This window comes from Amphiprion ocellaris, chromosome 18 (assembly GCF_022539595.1).
Source record: "Amphiprion ocellaris isolate individual 3 ecotype Okinawa chromosome 18, ASM2253959v1, whole genome shotgun sequence".
Taxonomy (NCBI): domain Eukaryota; kingdom Metazoa; phylum Chordata; class Actinopteri; family Pomacentridae; genus Amphiprion; species Amphiprion ocellaris.
This window is the reverse complement of record NC_072783.1, coordinates 1,273,066-1,293,037: the sequence shown is the minus strand read 5'-3', so window position 1 is coordinate 1,293,037 and position 19,972 is coordinate 1,273,066. Positions and strand designations below refer to the sequence as shown.

Below are 19,972 nucleotides of genomic sequence, written 5' to 3'. Positions count from 1 at the left end.
GAAACTTCTGTCATCAAAATTTTTGGGAAATCTTTGAACACTTTTTGATGGAGAAAAAAAAATGTTAAAAATGTTTCTTAAGAACATTCGCAAAAAATCAACCAAAATCCAGCAAATTTCGCAGGATTTTGGTTCGCTGGATTTTGGTTGATTTTTTTGGAAGATTTTTACTCATTTTTTGAAAATATTTACAAGAATTTTTTTGCCAAATTTGGGGGATTTAAAAAAAAAAAAAAAAAACCTTTTAAGGGAAACTTTTCAGGAATTATTGGAATTTTCTTCCTGAAGGTTTTGCAAATTTTCAGACATTTGGGGAAATTTTGCTGAATTTTTTGATTTTTTTCAGACAAGGAAACAATATTTTTTGGTGCCCGTTAATGAGGACAACAGGAGGGTTAACTCAAAGATCTTGATAGTAATGATCATAAAGTAGAGCGAAGAACAAACCGGAGCTGAAAGCAGGGAGCTGCGGCTGCTTCTCATCTGGTAATTACTATAAATAATCATAAATGAAAGCAAAAAATCAACCTCTTTACAAATGTTCTCTCTGTCATTCCCCTGAATCCATGGTTCTAGTTCACACACTGCTCCAAACCCATTAGAACATCATTGATCCTCCAGGGCTCGGTTTAGGTGTAGCCCACCAGGCGGGGCATGCTGGGAAAACTCTTGCGCATGCTCATGCACTTCTCTTGGTCTAAGAAGAGTGAGTTGGCCTTGATGGAAAGGTCGTGTTCCAGGGTTACTTTAGTCTTGACCAGAGTCTGCAGAGTGTTTTCAGCCTCTATCAGCCTCTCCTGAAGTTTATGGATGGTGTCCTCGATTTCCCTCACCTCACTTACAAGTCTGAACAAGAAAAGACAAAGAGATGCAGGTTCACTGTTAACGTCTTCTACAAATAGAAGGAAACATGTTCAGCCTCAGCAAACATACAGCTGTGTAACATTTTCATAGTTAAGATGATTTAAAGACAGGAAAAAATGACTAAAATGTATTAATCCTCGTGTCGTTCTGCGGGTCAAAACTGACCCGTTTTAAAGGTTGAAAATATGAAACAAAAAATATTTTCACAGTAAAACTTCTGATGTCCACATTTTCAAATTTTTGGGGAAATTTTTGAACATTTCTTTGGTGGGGAAAAAAGAAATGTAAAAAAATGTTTCTTTAAGAATATTCACAAAAAATCAGCCAAAATCCATGGAAATTTGCTGGATTTTGGTTGATTTTTCTGTGAATGTTCTTAAAGAAAATATTAGAAGTTTTACTGATATATATGGAATCACTTTATATATTTTTAGGATTATTTTGGAAGATTTTTGCTCATTTTTTGAAAATATTTACAAGAATTTTCTTGCCAAATTTGGGGAATTTAAAAAAAAAAACTTTTAAGGGAAATTTTTAAGGAATTATTGGAATTTTCTTCCTGAAGGTTTTGCAAATTTTCAGAAATTTGTGGAGTTTTTTTGTTGAATTTTTGTTGTTTTTTTTTCAGACAAGGAAACAATATTTTTTGGTGCCTGTAAATGAGGACAACAGGAGGGTTAAAAATGTATTTAATTCATTAGAAATGACAAAATTCTAACCATTAAATAACAATAAGTCAGTGCAGCATTCCACTTTGTCACTCATCACCACATCTCATTAAGTTTGGTTCACTAAACCTTTATATGGAAGTTAAAGTGCAAATTACTAAATTAGTAAATGCGGAAAATAAATGTGCCAATGGGAATCATAATGCAATGTTGGTGTCACATAATGGTGACAAAGTAAGGATTTTTTAAAATCCTATACACTGCAGCTTTAATTTAGCAAATGAAAATCACTTTTTTTATTATTTATTATTCTATTTACTATATTTATTTGTTCTTATATTATTGTTTTAATGTTAAATTGTCATAGGGGATTTATAGTTTAGCAGTGAAGCACCAACTGCATTATTATGACACCGTCTATCTTTACCAAGTCATAGCCAGTGTGAAGTGTGTTTCTGAGCATTTTTATTTAAAACACAATTTAATTTACATGGAGTAGCTATTTGTTAAAAAAAATTCTGATTGTCTCATATAAGATAATCCTTTTAGCCAGATCGTACCACCAATAATTTAGCCCCAATTTTACCACATCAACACTAATGTCCAAATACACAAAAAGCATTTGAATCTGTATCTTAAATGCATTTAAATGTATACTTCTATATGCTTTTCGGCGTTACTGTTGTTGCAGGTATGCTAATTTTTCATCTCAACTCAACAATTTTGGCAAATGTGGTGTGTTGTAGGAAACATATGAGCAGAAATATATCATTATCTGTGCACAGGCTGTTAAAGATGGTTAATACTAGTTGTTGAGCTACCTGTGGTGTGGGTTGTCCCTGCAGAGCTCTACGTTTGGCCTGCGAGTTCTCTCCTCCAGCCTGGTTTGGGCCACTTTCAGCGGACACTCTTTATCTCTGAGAGCTTTCTTCAGAGACTCGATCAGCATCTCAGTCTGGAAAATCTCCTGCAAAGTCTGGGTGGGAAAAAAAACACAGAAAAACTACTTTTACAACAAAATATAGCAGCTGAGTGTCTCATTTATGCTAATTAAATTAGCTTGAGTACAGTAAAGTGTGCTTATTAAGAGTAAAGAGGACTGACTGGCAAAAAAAGGCAAGAAATGTGACAATCTTAATAGAAGAGGCAGAGAAGTAGTAAAAAGCTGCAGACGTCACATCAGCTGCTGCTTAGTGACCTGCTCTGTCCAAACCCATTTGATGTAATTGAATTCTATTGAATGACTACTGCTTATAGCTGAAAGTGAGCGAGGTTGATTGAGGACGATGTGCTTCATATCAGTTTCTGACAGACTACAAATTCAGCCAACAGTTTATGTGATCTCAGAGTTTAAGCTCTTTGCTATTAACCTGAGAATAATGAGGTCCAGTGTAGAATATTGCACCAGCAATAAACAATTTATTACCATTCCTCCCTTCTGAGAGGGATGTTTTATTATAAGCAATGCATGTAATCCACTACTCAGGGCGAATGTTCCCTTACAGGCCTGGTAGCAGACAATAAAGATCTTATGTTCTGCAATCTGTACACATTTTTATAGCCGGTGCTGAATATAAGATTGGTGCTGTCTGTTCTGTGGGAAAAAACAGAAAGAGAATAGTTCAAACACATGATCTCGCTCTAATAGGGGACAAATTTAGTTAAGCGCTACATGAAGCGAGTGAATGGATTTGGACTTTTTCCTTATTATAGAGACATGTGACTGTCTCTTTGGAACCACTTTCTTTTTTATAATATAGGCTTTTTTACTTAATGTTTTGCTTTGTGAAATGATGAGTTCTCTGATAAATAAACCCCCCAAAATAAATAAATTATGCCACAATTTAAGATAGAATAAGATATGTTCTTGGTGGCTGATTATGACAAGACTGGACTGTTTTTTAATGAGATGAAACTGTGTAGAAAAGGTGGTGACCTTAGCCAGGTGTGTCTGCAGGCTGTTCTTGGTGTCAGCCGTCTCTGATATGCGGTTGGTGAAGGCTACGTTGACGCTGTTGAACTGGTTCCACATTTCGTTGGACGTGGTGTTCAGCAGGATTTCTATCTCGTCCCGGAGCTTGTGGGAAGCAGCTCGCTCGCTCTGGGAGTGCAGGATGTTGTCATCCGTGAACTTGGACCAGGAGTCGGGCAGAGAGAGTCTGACGGAGACAAGGAAGAAGAATGATAGAAATTTGTGTTTCAGACTTCTACAGAGATCTGTTCTGTCTGTTCTGTCTGGCTCCCAGAGGATGAATAGCAATGACACCGATGATCCACTGACCTGTTTTCTATCATCTTGGACACAGTTTTGGGACACATATCTTTCTCAAGATGAACTGACAGTGTAATTACTTTGGTGATTGCTTGAATTTTTATCTGGCATAATCATCATATTAAAACTAACGACATTCACACCAGCCTGAGATGTAATTTAGTGCTAATTAGCAAATACTATAATGCTGATGTTCTTATCTAAGATGGTGGACATGATAAACTGTATTCCTGTTTCACACCAGCACGTGTTAACAAAGTTGTTGTGAGTAGTTTATTTAGAAAAGAATCACTATTATGTCTAAGTACAGCTTCACAAAGGACTAGAATGTAGACACTTAAACCCTTTCAGACATGGGATATTTAACATTGTTGATTTCAACAATCTGGTAAAATGACAACATTCTGTCATTCAGACATACATCGCTTTTACCTTAATGCTCCTCATAGCTTCATTCACACAAACCCACAACAGTAACAGAGCAATAATGAACAAAAGACTATATCCAAATCCACTATGATCAATGTTTTAACTACAGTTTATGAACGTCGACACTCGTAGATCCTGATTGGTCCTGTCTCCATGTCAGGGACTATTTATAATTCTAAGTAATGACTCTTTTTTCTATCAGCCTAAATATGTGCACATCTTTGGCTTTGGAGATGCTCCTATGGATCCTGCTGATGTTTGATGATTAACAAACTCAGAGGAAAGACTCCTACAAACAGCTGGAAGCAACAAACTAAACTTCAGCTTCTTCTAGTCAAAACTCAGAATACATTAATTATTAATGACCCTCATCAACATAACATGTTGAAGTTGGTCTTCATCACAGTGAAGTTGTATTTTTATGCACATTTCAGTTTGTAATTGATGTGAAATTCTCAAGCAAACGGAATGACCAAAGTATTTGGGGTCCAAACTGCATTTTTTGCATTCTTTTATGTTTTTGCTGAAATGTGGAGGAAACCTTCTTAAAATCAGTTAATAAGGTAAGGTATATGTAGTTCAAATCTGTGTTGGTTGAAAGTGATATAGAAATGTTACGAGGTCCGATCTGGTAATATTGTCATCATAGCTTCTATGGTAAAATGACCAGACATGAAGCCGACACCTTCAGATGCCGTCAGATTAATGGAGACGAGTGCATGTCTGAAAGTGCCAAAGAGTGTCAGTTTAACCGGACACCCCAACTGTCCAGGATCCCAACTGTTGGCGACTATTTGATTAACGCGATTAAACGGTTAATCTTCGATCATATAACTATACTCACGAAGGGTCTAGTCTGTCAATTCCTCTGTAATAGCCGATACCGTCTGATGTGTTCCTCAGATGGTGACACCTGTCATCTATCCTCTGAGCTGCCACTTTGTCGCTCATGTCTCTTTCCAGCTCATGTTGGGCCGCTCGGTTTGACCTGAGGAAGCCCACAAAGCAGTACAGAAACAAACACATCAACAGACTGAATAGATTTGCATTTACAAATACTTCTAAACTTGATTTTTCACACTTACGCCAGCTGGGCGACGGCTCTGTCCAGATGTCGACGCATCCTCTCCTGACACGACTTTATGACGGATACTTCCTTGTTGTAGCAACGGCAGGAAAGATATGAGAACTGGCTTATTTCTGCAGAGGTAACACATATTTAAAAGCTCACAGCTGTTTGTATTTTACCTTTATGAGGTCTTTCTCTACATCATCATGGACCAGATCGATGGACATCCGCTTCTCTCTGTGGTACAAACACTCTTGAGACACCTATTGACAAAATGATCATGACTAAAACAAATTGAGATGCTCATTATGTAAAAATCACTCAATATTCAACATTTTCTTCACTCTGCTGTTTTCTGTGACAGTCAGATAGGTGAGGAAGTAATTTGAGCGTGAGATATAAGCAGGTATGGCCCTGTATGCATATATGTGTAAGGTTTATGCCCCGGTATTCATATCAGATATGTCCTCCAGTTACCTGCAGGAGACTCTAAGAAAACCTCCCTGCCACATGATATTGTCCTAGAAAGGTGTACGTGTCATCAGATCTCCAAGTTGACTCACTCTGGGCAACACAAACGTACCGCCGGCCCTTTCATGGAGCACTAAGGTGACCTAATTAAGAGTTTGACCCAGCGAAGGCACTGCTGCATTACACAGTGTTGTGAAGGACCAGACAGATACTGTTGCTACAACCAAACAGGGAACCTTAGTCAAAACTGTTCCTGCACAGATACCATGACGCACCCTGAGACCTGACATGCATGAATGATAACACCAGTGCACTCAGCGGTGCTAAGATTGCTGGTGAACACGGAGCTTGCCCTTGTAGAAATGTAAATATTTCCTCTCAAATGTTCCAATAACAAAACTCCAAACTGAGATACCAGAGAAGAAAGTTCAAGATAACACACACTCTCCACTGAAGGATGTTCCTTCCACCCTCACCTGAAGAGGCCCTTCAGTCTCTGCCAAGGCTCTCTCCAGCCTCCTCTTCACCTCATTGAGAGCCGCTATCTCCGTCACCATGTTGTCAATCTCATGGCTCAGCTCAGACCTCCAGAAGATGATGTCGTTGAGCCTTTCGCCGATGTTCTTGCTGGTGTTCTCCTGGGTCCGCCTGGTCAGCTGCTCTCTGTCCTGCATCAGCCTCAGAGTGTCTTTCCTCAGCCTCTCTGCGCTTTTCCGGGACGACTCGGACTCCCTGTAGTTGTTTTGGTTGGACTTGTACCAGTCGTCCGGGGTGTAGCGGGTGGTCAGGGCGCTCCTGTTGGACGGGTAGAACATGGTGTTGGCTCGAACCAGGTCTAAGTTCTCCCTCTGTATGGAGGAGGTGGCCGGGACGGCGCTGCTGCTCTTGTAATAGCTGTTGGTCCTCCACAGATTGGCACTGGGATTCATGGCCAAGGCCGGCTGGGTGTTGCGGTAGCTGGATGCCATGGTGGAGATGGCAGGGAGGAAGTGGCTGGTTTTTGGCCGAGCATATGTGGCCGTCAGGGTGGATCCGATCAGCTCCATTTTTTCACGCCCTTCAGGCTGAGTCCAACTTGTAAAAAAATAATCGAATTTTCACAAGTCTGAATATTTACATGAACAGTGCTTAACAAATTTATTAAACCACCATCCTGCGTAAGGTGTTTGCACTAAATGAACAATAAGCAAGTCTCTGGGAACAGCTAGAAACTATTTGGAACTCAGTAACAGAAGAGACTGTCGAAAAGTACATAAAAACAACGCCAGCAAGAATGCAAGCTGTTATCAGTGCTAAAGGAGGTCATATTAGGATTTTTAGTTAATATATGTGAATGAGGGCTATTTAGTTGCTCCAGTTTGTTATTTGCCTAATAAATAACAACACAATTTTTAGTTTGAAATAAGTTGTTGAAAGATTTCTAAAATATTTGTGTTTTCTTGTTTTTCAGATGTTTGTTTAGCACTGTATATATTATACATGACTATATATTTAAATTTGCATTTACCAGATGAATGTAAAACCCATTTCTCATCTCATTTTTATGTAGAAATACTGATTTATTGCAGCTTTAATTAGCATAAATGTCATTTTTGTGTTGTCTTGACCCTTTTTTCCTGTACTTTTCTCCACTTGCTGCTCAGTAAAAAGTGAATAAAATATAGATTTTCATAACAACCTGCAGTTTCTAGAGTATTTACATCTGATTTACACTTCTATATATTATACTTTGCACTTTTTTATACCCTTAATGCAGCTACCAATCCAGGACATTTACAACCATTTTCCTAGACATTGATTAAGCCTTTCCCTTTATTAAAAAGTGAAAAAAAATCAATGGAGATCCCCAATAAAAACTTTTTTTTTTTAAATTCTAGGACTAGGCTTGAGTTGTACATTGAATGCAATGGAAAACCTCCAAACTCATTGGTTGACAAGCATACTAAGTTGGAATCAACAGGTACAAGAATCAGAATTAGAGTGATGAAATGACAGCATAAAAATGGAAAAAGAAATGTCTTACCAAAATAAGAGCTGGTCCTTCGGTACACAGGGTCTTGTGACTGGCCTCCTCTCGGCTGTGTTTACCTGAGAATGAGCTCAAGAACACACTAAAGGTAAACTGACATGCATAATACATAGACAAGTTTGCAAGTCATTCATTCAGGCAGCCAATGGTGCTGCACAGTCCTGCTGCAGGAGCTGGCCTAGTCCAAGATTTCTGTTGACACAGAAGCAGTTGCCATGGGTTACTGCAACACTCTGCCTGGGATTTTCAGATTAATGTCCTCCAGGTGCTTATTTCTTTATACTAGTAAATACGTTGGCATTGCAAAGTGTCACTACTGTATAGATAAGACTTTGTGTTTGTAATTTTTCTTTGCTTATTATTACATTTCATGATTTATACCGATTGGCTCGATGCAACTCTGAAGAGCAACTCTGCTTTTTCCCTCAAATGGATACAACCTATTAAGAAGGCACAAGTGTGAAATGTAGTGAGGATTTCTGTGTTGCAAATCCTTGTCAACGTAATTCATCAACAGATCCTTTGAATATGTTTATCTGACCACCATAAACCATCTCCACCATGTTCTCTAGTTTCCTCATTAAAGGTCAAAATGTCTTAAAATGCAACAAGGAATCTTGTGATGTCAAATAAATGAGATTTTCTGGTGAATTCACAGTTTTTCTTTGTTAGCTGGGAAGCAATCTGAGCCTTGTCATTGAAGCACAGGAATTCAGTTTGGTCCGGGTGCATCACCGGATAGCTCACTGTCACCCTGAGAACTAGCTGTCTGTATGGATTACAGTCACCTGCTGAATGATTCATGCCACAGGAAGAGTCCACACAAACCCCTGTAGCACAGAATAATAATCTGTGTTGTGTTACCTACCACTGGACATGAGGATCATTTACACTAATCTGTTCTGAGGGGGTAGGGCTGGACAGATGATAGCCTGGTTTCCACTACAGGGACAAGCAGAGATGCAGCCAGGAGCTCCTCAGCCGGTCTGTCTTTACTGACCACAACAAAATATATGGCTGTTTGGGGTTTTTCCAACATACGTTTGACTTTGTTGGTGTTTGCATGCTCATTATATAGTGTTATTGTGTCTTGTCAGTGTTTGGAAAGCTTTCTTGCTGTGGTTGTGACAGGTGAAGAGAGCTTTACAGTCAGCCTACTGTAAATCATTATACTTCTACCAGTGAAGTATAATTAGATCAGCTATTCATGTTGTTGAAGCACCACTTACATTTGCATAATATAGGTCTTTGCACAGAGGCTCAGGGTGTGTTGATCCAGCTGCAATATTTTATTTAAAGTAGGCCCATTAAATTAAAAATGTTGCCACCTGAGCTGAAAGAAGTATTCTGCTCTTACCTTTAATAAAACCAACAACACCACAATAAAAATGTTTTCCATTTTATGTTAACTTCTCCATAAAAGGCCCAGTTTGTATTTTTTGACCAAATGTGCTGAGGTATTTGACAGACATAGTCAATATTGTTGGTGTTTCTAAAACAAATTATTTCAGCTGTTTATTCATTTATAATATTTTTGATCATTTATGGGTCTGTATAGCATGCATTCACTGTTGATGTTCATTTTTTCCTTTCAATAGAAATCAAATGATGTTCACTTCTTGGGGTCAAAAATTTAAGTAAGAATTAAAAAAAATAGATAACGATAATAATAACAAAATAATAATAATAATAATTAATGTTAGTATTATTATACCATAACAACAGCAACTACAACAACAACAGCTACAAAAAATACAACTACAACAACTACTACTTCTACTACTGTTATTGAATAATAATAATTATAATTATTGCTGTTGAATAATAATAATTATAATTATTATTGCTGTTACTGTTGTTATGTTTGTTGTTATTGTTGTTATCACAATAGATAAATAAATGAATAAATAAATAAAATCTCTGAAAATTGGTTGTAAAAGGTTTGTGAGAAGGATGCACTGAGGCAGTTGGGTTGAAAAACATTTTTTTAAATAAAATTTTACAATGAAAAGCTTAAACTGACTTATCTCACTAGAACCTCATTTTCCTAATACCTGTCAATAAAATGACAAGTACAACAAAAACATTTTCAGCTAAAGGTTAAAAATACGTCAAATTACTGCACTTAGAGCAACACTGTGTCGTCTCAGAGCCCTCTAATGCTGCTGTGTGGTTGGTTTGCAGGTTCACGGTTCTTCCCCTCAAACCTCCACTGTGTCCACTGTTTAAAAAGGGCGGCAGCTTGAAAGAGGCCACAGCGTGCGCTATTTCGCAGCTCGCGGTCTGCCTACTATTGTCATAAACACGGGGGTTTAGATTTAGAATGGAATGACGCGTCGTCGCTCCTCCCCTGCGGCCGGCAGCATCACTTAACATGGCGAGGTTGAGGAAGGCCGCCCCACACGCCTCGGCTACCCTGACCTCAGCCGCTATAAATACGCCCCAGAAAAGTATGAAAAGCCAGCCCTCGTATGAAATTCCTCCCCTGGATAGAGCGGCGAGTGTCCGCCGGAGAAGCGCATCGCAGCCTGGCCTCAGAACGTGAAGGAAATGTTAGAGGGGCCTATATATACCCCTGACTTGTGGCCCATGAGAGTATGTTGTGAATCACTGCATAGTAGGAATGTCTGAGGGAGCAAGCATGCTGTCCACTCCACTTAGAGCACACTGACACTGAGCCGACGGCGGTAATAGAATAAAAACTCAATCAGAAAATGAGTTCTTAAATGAAATGCTTGTCTGAAATGGACAGTATGTCCTCTCCTTATGTGGTGTTGGAGTCACTTAGTAGTCAAGCTGCTGTTTATGGATGAAAAGCGACTCAAGAAGGAAAGAAAAGATATCATAATTTCTGCAATTTATGTCGTGGTTTGGCAGAGGTGTTGGATTTTTTCTAATTTTGGCTTGCAGGAGATATGCAGTGAATGTAAGTTTTGACACAAGGCACGAAATAAATGATGAACTAAATCTGATGCAGGCATTCTCAGCTGATTGAGGCTCAGATTGGGTCCATCCGTGAGGCTTTTTTGTGTCTCAACTTCAGACATTTATGTTTATCTTCTTTCTTTTGCAACATAAATACTGGAAGTCACACATAGTGGCTGACATTTAAGACAGGCTCCAAAGAAAATGAAGTTTTCAGCCTTGTTAATGTCCATATGGTTGTTTTTCTATATGCTAGAAGACATTTCTTGAGCAAAATAAGCAGCATTTCCACCTTAAAAACTACAGTGTATTGATGACAGTCTCAAAAACACAGACTTAGATTTTTGGATAAACAACCAACCCTGCCCTTGTCAACTGTTTAAAGTTACATCTAAGCCATGTTAATGTGGACATAAAGCTTCCAAATATGTACCTTTAATACACAGAGGGGTCAGTTCAATGACCAAACAGGGACTTTTTCCTGTGTCATATTTCCAAAATCAGATCAGTCTCAGTTAGTGATGGAGGCAACAACAGCGCCTCCATATATGCAACTAACAATGACCCCTTTCACACACAGATTACAAAATAACACTGCAAAGAAGACCTCCTTTCATGCTGCTTTTATTTAGCATGGTGGCGTTCTGAAATTAGAGGTGCTACATGGAAGACAACGGTGTCGCTGTCAAGTCTCTCTTCCCAAACGTGTTGATTCAGCTCTGCAACTGACTGAACTACTTGAGTTTTTCAGTAAATAATGACTAATATTTCTCTATGATGATCATTTGATAAGTTATGACATATTTTTATCTATTTTATGAGACTTCTAGGCCTTTTGAGCAGTGCTTTTCTAACAACACATCATGTGACCTCACATTAAAGAGTTATCTCTGCCTCAGTGCATCAACTGTGATTTAGAAAGTTGATCTTTTTTGCAAACTGTCTTTCATTTTGAAATTTTTGCATGTGGAAGGAAGACACTTTTTTTCCAAACCACTGAGCTAGCTTTTGTGCCTTTTCATGCCTGTTTGGGTAGCTGAAGGGACACAACTTCACTTGCAGCTGCTAATGGTCATATGTAGCATTCATTCTAGACAGAAGGATTATGTTCTTGAAGACACCATGGAGTTCCAGATGGGATGTCTAAGCCAGGAAAATGTGTGAGACGGATAGGTGGTTTGGTTCCTTCTTTACCCACTCCTGCTTCAGTTCCACCATCAGTTGTAGCTTCTGGTCCTGGTGCTAGCACGAGCAATGATTCATCAGACATTCAGCTCGTGTTGGTCAATGTTAAATAACCAAGAGATGATGTCATACCAAATGATCATCTTGCATTAGGTTCTGTCACGGACAAGTAGCAGTACTCAAGTGTTAACCTGCCAGTGTCGATGTTTAATGATGTGACATGTGATAGCAAACTTCACGGTACTGAGCACTGGTACTGGCTGTCCTCACCGCTAATTAGGGTCTTGCTGATGGCCGTTATATCTGCAAAGTCTGATCTGTTCCTGGTCCCTTTGACACCCAGAAGACTCACAGTTACTAAGCTTTGGTCCATCGTAGCTGTTTAAATATATATATTTTTTTTATCTTCAGTGTCAAAAAGTATGTTACAGTCCATATTTCTTACTGTTAAGTTGGATCTAGCTTTGCTGCTCCCCATTTTGTGATGTCAGGTAGTATTTGTGTTTTTAAGGTGTGCATTAAACTCTATAAAAGAAATGACTAAATGTTTTCATATATGGATATATTTTTTCAAAAACCTAGTTTCTGCTTCATCCTCCTACGCATTTATTTACTTAGATCACCACCCTACAAGTCTGGCCTTGAACATGCTTTGCAAAAGGGGCAAATATCTGCACGCATACAGTACTTCAGCCTTTTTCTTTGGCTGTCTCAGATACCTGCAGTCTCTATCTATTAATGTACAAGCACTGCACGGAATCCCAAGTACAAACACGAGCAATCTGAACGTATAAATGAGCTGCAAGACACCATCAAGCACACTCTGATGTTGTGTAAGTTTCATGAGGAATTAGTACACCAAAATATGGTCAGAATTACAACCAGCCTGCAAAAGAAATGCATCCCTGCTGCTCCCTTTAAGTGCTTCAACATCTGCTCTACTCACTGTAACATCATAGAACCAAATCCAGGGATTGTTGTACTTTCTCACAGTTGGAGAAGAACACAATGTTATGGGCTCACTGTCAGCAGTTCTTCCCCCCCGCACACACTCCCTAAGGCCTTGACACGTCTTTCACTTTTCACCGTTGACCTTCCTCTCATCAGGTAAGAATAGAAAGAGGAGGAGGCCAGCGGTGTTTGCTAAACTTTCCCACCCAGTGAAAACAAGTCCTTGTCCATTCCCTCTGTAGGCCTCTGAGTGTTTTTGTTTCATCAAACCCCAACCCCCCATTTTTCTATGTCAACCTGGCAAGTTTCCTGCTCCATCCGGCGCTCTGGTCCCACCACAGCTTCCTCTTTTGAACAGATTACCATCAGCAGTCCCACCACGCTCTGCTAGCTCGTCTAGCTGCACAGTTCAACGGGCAAATCACACGAGCAGCTTCTTCCTCCTCTGTCTGTCCGAGTATAGAGGCCATTATGGAGGCATCAGTTTTCCTCTCATGAATTGTACATGGAGCAGTCTGTGAGGAGGGTGGCCACACCTAGAGAGGAGCACGGGAGGAGAAATGAACCATTAAATCTGATGACAGTATTAGAGATCCCCTGCTGAGGTGATAGAGCATCCAGATGGGAAAACTACAGGAGCCTCCTTGGCTCATTTTAGGTCATGGACAGTCTTCCGAGATGGCGCTGGTGTGTGGTGTGACTGTTTATCCGTGTAGCCATGATACGCCTGTACTAGCATGTTGTGAGTCGTCTAGTTCATCACTACTCGTCTAATTCAGACCAGGTTCTTCACGGTTCTAGAGCAATACCAACACTTTGAGCAAGAACTGTTTACAGCAGGGAATATCAAGACCAACAAGAACAACTAATATTTTGAGACTGGAGTAGACTATCAAAAAAAATAGAAGAAAAACTTAGCATGGCTCCCAGTCGCTTAGCTTAGCATGGATGTGAATCAAAGCAGAAACGTGAAAAGCCAATGACGTCATTATTTGTTTCATTTTTCCTGCCATTCCATGTTTGAACATCATCATTTTCCAACATCAAGCACAGAAATGATTAGTGCCATTTTACATGCCAGAGTATCAGTTTTAACCACTGATGTGATAGTAAAACATCAAACGTCAGGTAAAATGAGATAAATAATGACTTCATTGGCTTGCTTTTTGGTTCTCAACAGAAGTTCAGAGGGAGCTTCATTACTAGTACTGAAATAGACATATAGACCGATGTAATGATGTGCTGCTATGGTGGCTCTCTAGTCCCTTGAAAAGCAAACTGATTCTTAGAGTATTCACAGCTGAACCATTTCTGAACCAGACCACCAACCCAGAGCTTGCAGTCGGTTTTGTATTGTTGGAAAAGGGGATAATTGGGGCCTTCTATGGCGCCAGTGGTACCAGCTGAATATGGTGTTGACTGAGCTTGATGATATTGGCTAATACGGTCTGAGTTTTCTTAGCAATTCCTCGTGGTGTGGATCAAAAATGCAGCAAGCCAAAGTGTGATTTTTCAATTGGTGCATGTTGTTAATGCCTAAATCAGCAACAGAAAGGTTTTATTGCCAAGTAGGTTTTCACATATAAGGAATTTGGCGGCAAACAGTAACATAGATTTAAAACGTGTTGCCAGTCAGCAGGTAGTAAATTAGTAAATGTTACGAGACAGTAACAGAATTTCATCTTCTAGAAAAATGTTCAGAATTGCATTCTGAAAACAAGCTAAGCATCATTCTCTGCTCTCCAAAAGGGTTTCAAGTTGATTTGAATTATGAATTTTAATGATAATATCATATTTTTTGGGCATGCTTTGGTTTCAAGTACATGATTGATGATTTATGATTCTATGAACATGTGACTGCAGTTACTACTGTTTAGGTTTAGTGCACTGGGTTTAATTTTAGTCTATTTTAAATATTTTTTTTAAATAATGATGTCAAGAAAATGTCTGCATAATCCCATCAAATTCCATTAAAAGACTCAAACCAGCAACATGTAATGTGTCTAGGGATGCAAATTTAACAAATTCTTTGCTGATAATGTGCAGTCTTATCACTCAATCATTTCATGTTCTGATGAAAATGCTTTAAAAGACAATCAGCCACCAGCACATGGTGATGCTAACATACCGAACTTCAGCTCTTCTAAGACATAAAAGCTCTGACCAGGAGGCATTAAGGGTCACAGGGAACTTTCTCATGCTTTACTAGTTAAACTCCACAATGCTCTCTGCTTGCCAACGTGAAAATCCTACTAGTCCAGTTGACCAACTCCTTGGGTTCCTACAGTGGTAAATACTGAGAGGCTCCACCTGGTGGAACAGCCAGGTACTACAGCTAATCTACAATACAATCACAATTAATTGCTGACATCCTTAGTTGTGTCTCAACATTTTCCTGCTTCCTGACTTACCAAGTTAACTGTTTTCTACTGAAGATGCCATTCATTCCAGAATGATAATCTTGAATTTCCCTCGGGATTAATTCTTTCTATCTATCTATCTATCTATCTATCTATCTATCTATCTATCTATCTATCTATCTATCTATCTATCTATCTATCTATCTATCTATCTATCTATCTATCTATCTATCTATCTAAAAACTAAATAACTTCAATAGCATCACTCAAACAGCCTATTTAATTATGGGGGATTGTTCAATCTCAGATTTGATTTGTGTGGGTGGTGTTTCCTCAAAATGAAGTACAGGGCCTGTGTTCATGGTAATGAAGAAACATGTCACCCAGTCGCTCAGTGGTTTGTCTCTCTGATGTGTTTTTAATAGTTTCTGGAGAACAATGGAGCTCTATGGGGCAGAGAAATATGATCCACCAAGCTTTGGCTGCACTGACAATGTGAGCCGTTATTGACAATAAGACAAAATCTAACATATCAGCAGACGTCTCCTTTAAGAAGAGCTACATTCCTATCAGTGTATGTATGTACATGTGCTGTGTATATCTGGAATATACAGTACATGTTGCATAGCAATATGAACCCATTAGGATCCCCGCATGCCTTGTGCATGTTTGTATGGTGTTGCATGGTAACTGGCTGTGTGTTTGCAGTGTGATGTCTGTAGGTTTAGTGGAAAAGCCTCTGAGGCACAGAGTATTCTATGGGCTCTATTATATTACCTACACAAAGCAGGCAAATGGATACTGTATTAGCTGCTCAGACAGAGGAAGCAGAGATGAACAGACAGTCAGGCAGCAGTTAATGGTTGTGTGGACAAAACTACTGCGTGAACCAGCATTGAAGTTGTCCTAATTTTACACACACACAGTCCTAACCTGAGAGACAGACTGATTTCCTTAATGTCATTCTCCACATTAGCAATCAGCGTCTCCTCATTTCTTGTTTACAACCTCTCATGTTTCCATTAAGGGTAATGGATGATGGGCTGCTGGTGGTTAAAAGCTCAATGAATTCCACTTCATGCCACCTGTTTGGCATCCAGATGGTTTTCTTTTTCTTCCTTTGACATCACACCACACACCTTCCATTTATCGAATCATCTAAATGGAAACATTGAAAGCTGCTTTGATTGTAACTCACAGGAAACATCCCGGGTCAGTGTTTAAGAGCGGTTTCTGCTTTACCTACAGTTTAACCCTCCTGTTGTCTTCGTTTACGGCCACCAAAAAATATTGTTTCCTTGTCTGAAAAAAATACAAAAATTCAGCAAAAAATTCCCCAATTTTCTGAAAATTAGCAAAACCTTCAGGAAGAAAATTCCAATAATTCCTTAAAAGTTTCCCTTAAAAATTTTATTTAAAAAAAAAATCCCCCAAATTTGGCAAGAAAATTCTTGTAAATATTTTCAAAAAGTGAGTAAAAATCTTCAAAAAAAATCCTAAAAATATCTAAAGTGATTCCATATATATCAGTAAAACTTCTAATATTTTCTTTGAGAACATTCACAAAAATCACCCAAAATCCAGCAAATGACACTGGATTTTGGTAGATTTTTTTGTGAATGTTCTTAAGAAATATTTTTATCCACCAAAAAAGATTTCCAAAAATGTTGAAAATGTGGACATCAGAGGTTTCACTGTGAAATTTTTTTTTCCCCACATTTTCAAACTTTAAAACGGATCAATTTGACCCGCAGGACGACATGAGGGTTAAACCAAACTGTAAAAGCCAATAAAATGCAGCAGATAGAGGTGTTTGGCTGATGTGGCTGTCTGTCATGTGGTGGTTCAGGGGAGGCCAACGCATGTCTGACGGGACAGGCGAGGTTTGGATGGACTTCAGCCATCCCCCACTCTGTGATCAAGGCTCTCAGTCGCAAACTTCCAGAGTGGGCCGAGGGGCCATGAATGCAGGGCTTTGTCCGCTCCGTGGTCATCACATTCCACTGGAGCCACTGTGTGGCGTACAGCAGAGCGGAGGAGAGGCCAGGCCGGGCCAGGCCAGGCCAGGCCAGGCCAGGACAGGGGAGGAAACACAAATCAGAATCCATGCCCAGTCATACTGCTGTGCGACATGGAGATCAAGATGAAGATGCTTGTGGTTCTATGCCATTTATGTAGAGGAAATAATCTCCGTTTTTTTAGCTCATGGTGAATTCTATACATGTTTCCTGAGTGTTCTCTATGTGCCACAACCATTCACAAGCCAATGTTAAGAATTTCTTTTCATAAAACCACTTGTCTTTTAATTTTCTGCAGGACAGCACCTCTATTGGTCACTACAGGAAGTGTACAAATTAATGGAAGCTTCTGCTTGCAAAATATGAGTGTTTCATGTTTTAATCTCTGTCTAGGTTGGAAGACGAGTCATAATTATCTTGTTGAGCCACTGTTTTAGAGAAATGTGTCTGGCTGCAGCCTAGGGATGCACCGGTTATGAGCCTGGTCGATTATCATGGCCAATATTTGGCATTTTCCCCATTATTGTTCTCTGTATTTCTATTGACCCATTGTTGATAAATGAAATGCACTATTCCAGATCTGATGCAGCTCCTCTCTCTGTCTGTGGTCACTCTGTGGTCTCAGTAATGTCTCTCAAGCAGAGACTGTAAAAGCAAGAAACACAAGCTGTTGCCACAAACCGGGTAATTAGCTTCCCTCACAGTGGCTAAGGCTATGCTAACAGCTAGCAGCTAAGTTAGCAGGCAGTCATAAATTAATCTGAAACCGAGTCTGGAAAACAATAGTTAATAATGCTTTAAGATATGAACCTCAGTGGACAATAAAAGTGACAGAACAGGGAAAGATTAAGAAAATAGAGAACAGCAGACGACACTGATCAGCTGATCCCATATAAACAGAGAAGAGCGTCCTAATTTATTCATTCCTATTTCTATTGTACATATTCAGTTATAATCACCCATTTTATGAAGAAACCTAGTTAGAAATGACAGTTTCTCTGCTTTCACATGCTGATAAAACATTACATCCAATGTATGTTCGCTCATAATAATGGATTTTGGCCTTTCTTGGTCACAAATAATCGGTATCGACCCTAAAAGACACACATCAGTCCATCCCTACTGCAGCCCATCTCAACCACACAGATGATTTATTTCCATTAACACCTCCACTGATGTGCTACTCCTGTCAATATTGACTTTTTCTGTTAATTCTTCACCTAATAGTCTTTAATTTGAGGCTTTGTTTGTAGTTGTTTACACGTAAATCAGGTTTTTAAGCATCTATAAGCTGAGCTAGCATCCTGCTTCGAGGTAACAGTCGGATTGCTGCTTGTAATTGTGGTTATTTTTGGCCAAACGTTTATAAAGGGGAAAGAGGTCTAATGTTTCCATGCTGACTCAGGAGTTGAATTATTCACCCTGGGCGTGTGTTTTAACTCTCACACTCTGAACCTCCTCCCCAAATTAGGGAAAAGGCAGCTTGTGCTTGTCATCTAGGCATGACAGGAAGGGAACATGAATGATAGAAACCTCATATGGTTACACAATGAGTCACCATCACGCAAAGTCACAGTCAGAGGAATATCTTGTGCCTTAATCACGAATAAAGGATGCTGCATTCCTCGCGCTGGTGCCACTTAGGATGTAAAACATGTGGTCAACTGATGTGCAAAGTGCATCGAGCATTAGAGCCAAAAAGACGATTAAAGAAAGGAATTGAGGAAGTTATTGCCCGCATTGTAATTTCCTGTATTTTTTTCCAAGCATGTTGCACAAACTGTCTCCCTCCCTTCCCATCATCCTCCCCCATCACTCCCTCCAATCACTTGTTAAATGTTCCGTTACTACAGTTCTCTCAGTACCCTTTTTATAGCCGGTCGTAGTCTGTGTCCTCTCGCACAAAGAGGTGTCTGTCAGTGTTGATGGGCGACTGTGCACAGCTGGACCCTGGCAGCATGGGAACAAGGCTTGGAAGACGGACCTGGACCTGCTGGATCCAGATGGACTCTGTGACCGAAGCCGTTTCTGCCCCACGATTAACAGCCTTCCAAACACACTGTTGTCCCCGACAGAGGTGCTGCAGTTAAACCTGAAGGCAGAACAGCTCTCCTTTTCTTCTTCCACGTGAATGTCCTTATAAAGAACTTTTTTTTTATTGCACGTTGTTTCAACATTGACTCCTAGGATCACTGAAGGCAAAGTGTGAGAACTGAAATCCTCATCAGTCCCTTTAAACCAGGGATGTCAAAGTGATTTTAGTTCAAGTGCCACATTCAGCCCAGTTTGATCTGAAGTGGGCCAGACTAGTAAAATGATCAACACAACAAAAATCAGACAAAAAACAAGACAAAAGATTACAAAAATGAGACACAAAATAACAAAAACGAGACAAATGACACGAAACAAAACAAAAAAGCAACAAAAAAATTTGACAAAAAGGTTATAGTGACTAAAAAAATTGACACAAACCAGACAAAAATGGAAAAAAAGGAACAAAATGACAAAAAATAGACAAAAAACACAAGCAAGACAAGAGGGAAACACAAAATGACAAAACAACACAAAACAATGAATAAAGCAAAACAAAATGACAAAAATATGACAAAAAACACAAGCAAGACAAAGAGGAAACACAAAACGACAAAAACGAGAAACTAAAGAACAAAAACATGAGACTAACGACAAAAATCTGACAAAAAAAGAGAAAAAACAACAAAAACAAGAAAAA

General features: G+C 39.3%; 1 protein-coding gene across 1 annotated transcript; it reads right to left on the bottom strand.

The window, feature by feature from the left end:
* Nucleotides 1-233: 233 nt before the first annotated feature.
* On the bottom strand, nt 234-8,130 carry tekt3 (tektin 3). The gene is made up of 8 exons (XM_023289486.3): nt 7,797-8,130; nt 6,250-6,847; nt 5,482-5,565; nt 5,319-5,389; nt 5,078-5,221; nt 3,469-3,691; nt 2,354-2,508; nt 234-846 (listed from the first exon to the last, which is right to left on the bottom strand). Exons 2-8 carry the CDS (start codon nt 6,817-6,819, stop codon nt 630-632), a joined length of 1,464 nt encoding a protein of 487 aa, XP_023145254.1. The 5' UTR covers nt 6,820-6,847; nt 7,797-8,130; the 3' UTR covers nt 234-629.
* Nucleotides 8,131-19,972: the final 11,842 nt, after the last annotated feature.